At 44.8% G+C, this 5,006-nt stretch overlaps 2 protein-coding genes across 2 annotated transcripts; both read left to right on the top strand.

The window, feature by feature from the left end:
* Positions 1-247: 247 nt before the first annotated feature.
* Positions 248-1,403, top strand: JR316_0013548 (uncharacterized protein; the record flags this gene model as incomplete). Its single annotated transcript, XM_047899138.1, has 2 exons — positions 248-1,129; positions 1,203-1,403. The coding sequence occupies 2 exons, from the start codon at positions 248-250 to the stop codon at positions 1,401-1,403; spliced, it is 1,083 nt and encodes a 360-aa protein (XP_047741792.1).
* A 326-nt stretch (positions 1,404-1,729) lies between these two features.
* On the top strand, positions 1,730-3,778 carry JR316_0013547 (uncharacterized protein; the record flags this gene model as incomplete). The annotated part of the gene is made up of 2 exons (XM_047899137.1): positions 1,730-1,922; positions 1,965-3,778. The coding sequence occupies 2 exons, from the start codon at positions 1,730-1,732 to the stop codon at positions 3,776-3,778; spliced, it is 2,007 nt and encodes a 668-aa protein (XP_047741791.1).
* Between the last annotated feature and the right edge of the window lie 1,228 nt (positions 3,779-5,006).

Below are 5,006 nucleotides of genomic sequence, written 5' to 3'. Positions count from 1 at the left end.
ATGAGAGTGTCCCTTGGTAAAGGACTTAATAGGCAATAGCCTGCTCTTTTGTCATGAGCGGTATGTAGTGATCGTTTGCCTGTACGGTAGCGCCCATTGCTTGCACTGGTCCACGCCCGTAAAAAATCACGAGCCGCTGGCTACTTTCCATTTAACTCCCAGTTTAAACTAGTCGCTCGCACCTCGCTTCGCTCGGTGCTCGCTCCCCCCCTAAACCCAACGACTTTGCTATTATCCATCAGCCACTATGTCATCTCAATACTCTGCTGCTTTCTCTCGTGCCATGTCCCCCACCCTGGACGCACTCACCCAGGCCGTCGTCAACAACACCGTTTTCGGCGTCAACGATGAAGCAGGCCGCCATAACGCTCTGATCGACGAGCTGGCCACTGTGGTCATCAAAAAAATAGCTGAGTGCCGCTCCGTTGACCAAGTCATAGACTGCGTCTTTTTTGACTATCGTGCTGCCCTTAGGGAGTTTCTCCTCAACCTCGCATCGTGGTGCGATAAGAGGGAAACAGTCAAGGCTAGCCTCGAGCGCCTTGAATCTGCCGTTAGCGCAGGCAACACGCCCAATCGCCTTAAGGTGAAGGCACCCGAGTTCCAACTTACGAAGGAATTCGCGAATGCCGGGTCAGCGGAGGCTCTTCGAGTCTCCACTACGTTCTCTACCGCTCGTGACGCCTTCCAAAAGGCAATTAACGACGGCGCCATTCAGGCGAAAAAGGACGAGCTGACTTTTTGGGATGATAAATGCGCACTCAACTCTTGCTACGAAGCTGCTGCCCTCATCGTTAAGGCAACTTACGATGATCGCAAATCCAGCTACAAGCTCCCTGTTTTCTCTACAGATAACAAGGGAGTTCGACGTATAGCAGAGTGGGTAGTGTCTCCGCAAAAGAAAGCCGAATGCAGTGCGCTGCAAACCATACTGCCGGCGATCTTTTCTCACATCAAACAAATTGTCAACATGCGCCACCGCGCTTTGGCAATTAAGATTGAGAAAAAGCGGACGACTGCGGCAACAGCCGATGTCGAGATGGCCGACGCGACCAAACCAGGTCCGTCGATTCAATCCCTTATTGATAAGGGCTTGAATGCACGTCTCAAGAAGCTCAACCTTGGATCTGTGGGCAAGAAGGCAAGTTTTCGTAACCCTTCACCCATAATTCTGGATACTAATTACTACTCTAATTACCCAGACTTTGTCTGGCCAGAATTCATCCAAGGCTCCTCAACCTCAGGCCAAGAAAGCTGGCCCTTCGAAACCCAAGTCGTCGTCGACGCCTTCGCAACGCAAGCCTCAAACCAAGGCTTCCAACAAGGTCGACAACAAGAAGAAAGGGAAGGGGAGAGCTCCCGTCAAGAACGATCCAAAGGGAAAGGGAAAGGCAAGAGCCTAGATGCGCGGTCTAATGTAGTACCTTTTACGTCGGTGAGACCCGCCTTCCCCAACTCTATTCCTGACGATATACTCACCATGACTAAAACAGACGCAGTTTCTTTCGTACACTTACATACTCCAATATCATTCTTGTTGGCTGGCCAGTATCGTAGTAGTGTACATTGTAGTCCTGGTGTTTCTGTCCCTGTTGATGTAGCAAACGATCTCTCTCTCGGACTTAATTATATGTTTTTCACTCTGCCTTCTAAAAGTCTGATCATGCAAGCATGGAATGATTTCCAACGAAGAATAAGATGGCGTATCTATTTTTTGTTTAAGGAAGGCATGAATAAACCTTTTGATCCAGATTATGGAGTAAGCTCAAAAAAGAAAGAGAAACCTCCTGTATTACCGCAATATATGGAACTTGGCCTTTCGATGGGACGTCGGTACGTGCAACGCACGATCGCAAGTATCCCGGAAGAAGCCCTTACGGAGATGCGAAAGCACGCGTTCTCTCCTAAAAGGGACAAGATCCGTAAGTTTCTTATCGATAACAACTATGTTATTACGATGACAGATAAGAATCTTGGCCTCGCGGTGTCTGAACGCGACTGGATATTAAGGAATGAGCTCAATCTTCTTGAAGATGAACGTAATTACGAAGAGTTAGAATTCGAAGTTGCGCAAGAAGTTATGAAGAGCAAAATGATTCAGATGCAAACGCTCGCACGTACTGTCGAAGATGAACATCTGTTTCTATTTGAACTTGGGTTGTCTCGATTCTTTCTATCGAATGTACCGGAAGACGGATCATCGTTCAAGTATCCTCAATTTCATGGTATACCTAAAATCCACAAGAAACCTACTGGATTTAGGCCCATAATTCCGTGTCACTCTGTAGTATTTAATCCTGCAGCCAAGTTTGTATCAAAAGAGCTTAAGCCGATTATTAAATCGACTCCTTCAATCATACACGGAACGAAGGATCTCTTTACGAGATTAAGCCAATTGCGTATAGACTCCAAAAGACAATGGTATTTTGTCACTGGAGATGTAGTTGCTTTCTATCCCAATATTCCGTTGGACTTGTGCATCGAAATCGTTTGTAGTATGTACGAGGAATGGTTACTCAACGCTTCGGAAGAAAACACTGCATTAGCCCATATTAATCCAAATTCGTTAGAGAATAACTTGGTTAAATTGGGCATCTTTAAACGTGCTATCGAGATTGGCAATACGCAATTGATAACACAACATGGGTCTAGATATTTTAGACAAAAAAATGGCCTCGCAATGGGCGTCGCGGATTCTCCGGACCTTGCTAACCTCTTTGGAGCCCATTTTGAAATAAAGTCAAAAATCTTAGACCACCCAAACGTGGCCTTCTATGGAAGGTACATCGACGATTGTTTCGCAATTGTTTACGCCGAGTCCGAAGCACTTGCACTTAATCTTATTAAAGAAACAATAAAGTTCGATGGTTGTGTTATCGAATGGGCTGTTTCCTCGTCGGGATGTCAATTTCTCGATGCTTTCATATTCAAGGAGTCTGGAAAACTTCATTGGAAGCCTTTTGTCAAGACAGGAAACAACCGAGAACGAGTTCCATGGGTATCACATCATCCTTTGGACGTCAAACGTGGCGTCTACATTGGAGAGTTATCCAGGTTAGCCGTGCTATGTAGTACCAAGGAAATCTACATCGGAGCAATTAGAGACCTTAACGCTCTCTATTTGATGCGCGGTTATCCCGAAAACCTAGTCATATCTTGGTGTAAGAAGAATATACAAGAACGTTGGGAAAAGCGATTCGCTTTACGAGTCGCAGAGCACGACGAATCCATTCTTGTACTTAAAACCAGATTTGATCAGGTATGGAATTGGTTTTCAGCTGCTGAACTTGGAAAAACTGTTACCGAGTACTGGTCGGCATGGTATGAACATGCCGAGAAAGGTTTGTATAGTGCAGACTCGTCCAGACCCCTTATCAAACCAGATCCAAATTACGTTCACGACCTCGATGATGTTCGCCCGGAGCTGTTCACACAGATCCTCGTGGACGGAGAAACTGAGTTCGTACCGGATTTGAGGAAGATAGGACTACTCGGAAGTCGTTGGATAGTATCGCGAAAACGCAATACTAATCTTTTCGACCTTGCAAATGTGTGGAAGAAAACAGTCTTTCGTAAACTGGATGAAGACATCGCTGAAAAAGGTGGTGTTGTTCCCGAAACTCAAAACGTTAATGAAACTTATCATTCTGCTTTAGTTGAAGCTGCTGAGCAGATAAGTATCGAAAGTGATAACGAGATAATACTTCATAGACGTTCAATCTCACAAGAGAGGGAACATCCAGAATTTGGCAGAATATCCAAATCTTACAACCGATGAAAAGAATACTAGCGCTTAAGGCGTAAAGCATTAGAAAAAAACCCTAACCGTAAGTATTCCTTGCTATAAAGTAACAAACATCTACTTACAAGCAACACATTGGATTGAATAGCTAAACCTAAACCTAAACCCTAAACCCTAAACCCTAAACCCTAACCTAACCCCAACCCTAAGCTAACTAAGTCTAACCTTAGTAGGAAGTAAGGTAGGCGTGTGAACTTCCGAACGGCATGTGATTGTGAAGGGCCGGATCTAATTTAGTACATGGGAAAAGTTACTTAGTACTTCGGGAAAAGTTCCTTAGTACCGTGGAAACATTTTTGATGGACCGGATCATGAACTGTCCAATTAAGATTCACAACAATCAATCATTCTATTGTTTGATTGTTAGGTAAGGACCCAGGTAAGTTATTTATACTCTAGACATGTGAATATTCCCATGTCGCGGTTACTCGGAGCCACGTAACCAGAGTAATCTATATCCATGTGATTCACATCACAGTCAATAACCCACGATGTCAAAGAACAAAAGTGTTGGATCCACTTTTGACAGGTTACCATGTGCCACATCGACCCGTGACACTCTGTTCATCAGAGACCTGTCTAACTTGACAATAAACATTGACAGATTTGTGATAGTCGGTAAGATACATGACAGCTGCGCAGCATCACTTCACGCGCTGTCATCGGATGTCTAGAACATTCCTTCTAAGAATAGCCACTGAAGAGTCTATAAAGACGAAAGGGCTGGTTGTTGGGATCCCCCAACAGCCCTCTGGCTACTTTCCATTTAACTCCCAGTTTAAACTAGTCGCTCGCACCTCGCTTCGCTCGGTGCTCGCTCCCCCCCTAAACCCTAAACCCTAAACCCTAAACCCTAAACCCTAAACCCTAAACCCTAAACCCTAAACCCTAAGCCCTAACCTAACCCCAACCCTAAGCTAACTAAGTCTAACCTTAGTAGGAAGTAAGGTAGGCGTGTGAACTTCCGAAAGGCATGTGATTGTGAAGGGCCGGATCTAATTTAGTACATGGGAAAAGTTACTTAGTACCTCGGGAAAAGTTCCTTAGTACCGTGGAAACATTTTTGATGGACCGGATCATGAACTGTCCAATTAAGATTCACAACAATCAATCAATTGATTGTTAGGTAAGGACCCAGGTAAGCTATTTATACTCTTGACATGAGAATATTCCCATGTCACGGTTACTCGGAGCCACGTAACCA

This window comes from Psilocybe cubensis, assembly GCF_017499595.1.
Source record: "Psilocybe cubensis strain MGC-MH-2018 chromosome Unknown contig5, whole genome shotgun sequence".
Taxonomy (NCBI): domain Eukaryota; kingdom Fungi; phylum Basidiomycota; class Agaricomycetes; order Agaricales; family Agrocybaceae; genus Psilocybe; species Psilocybe cubensis.
This window is presented reverse-complemented; position numbering and strand designations above follow the sequence as displayed.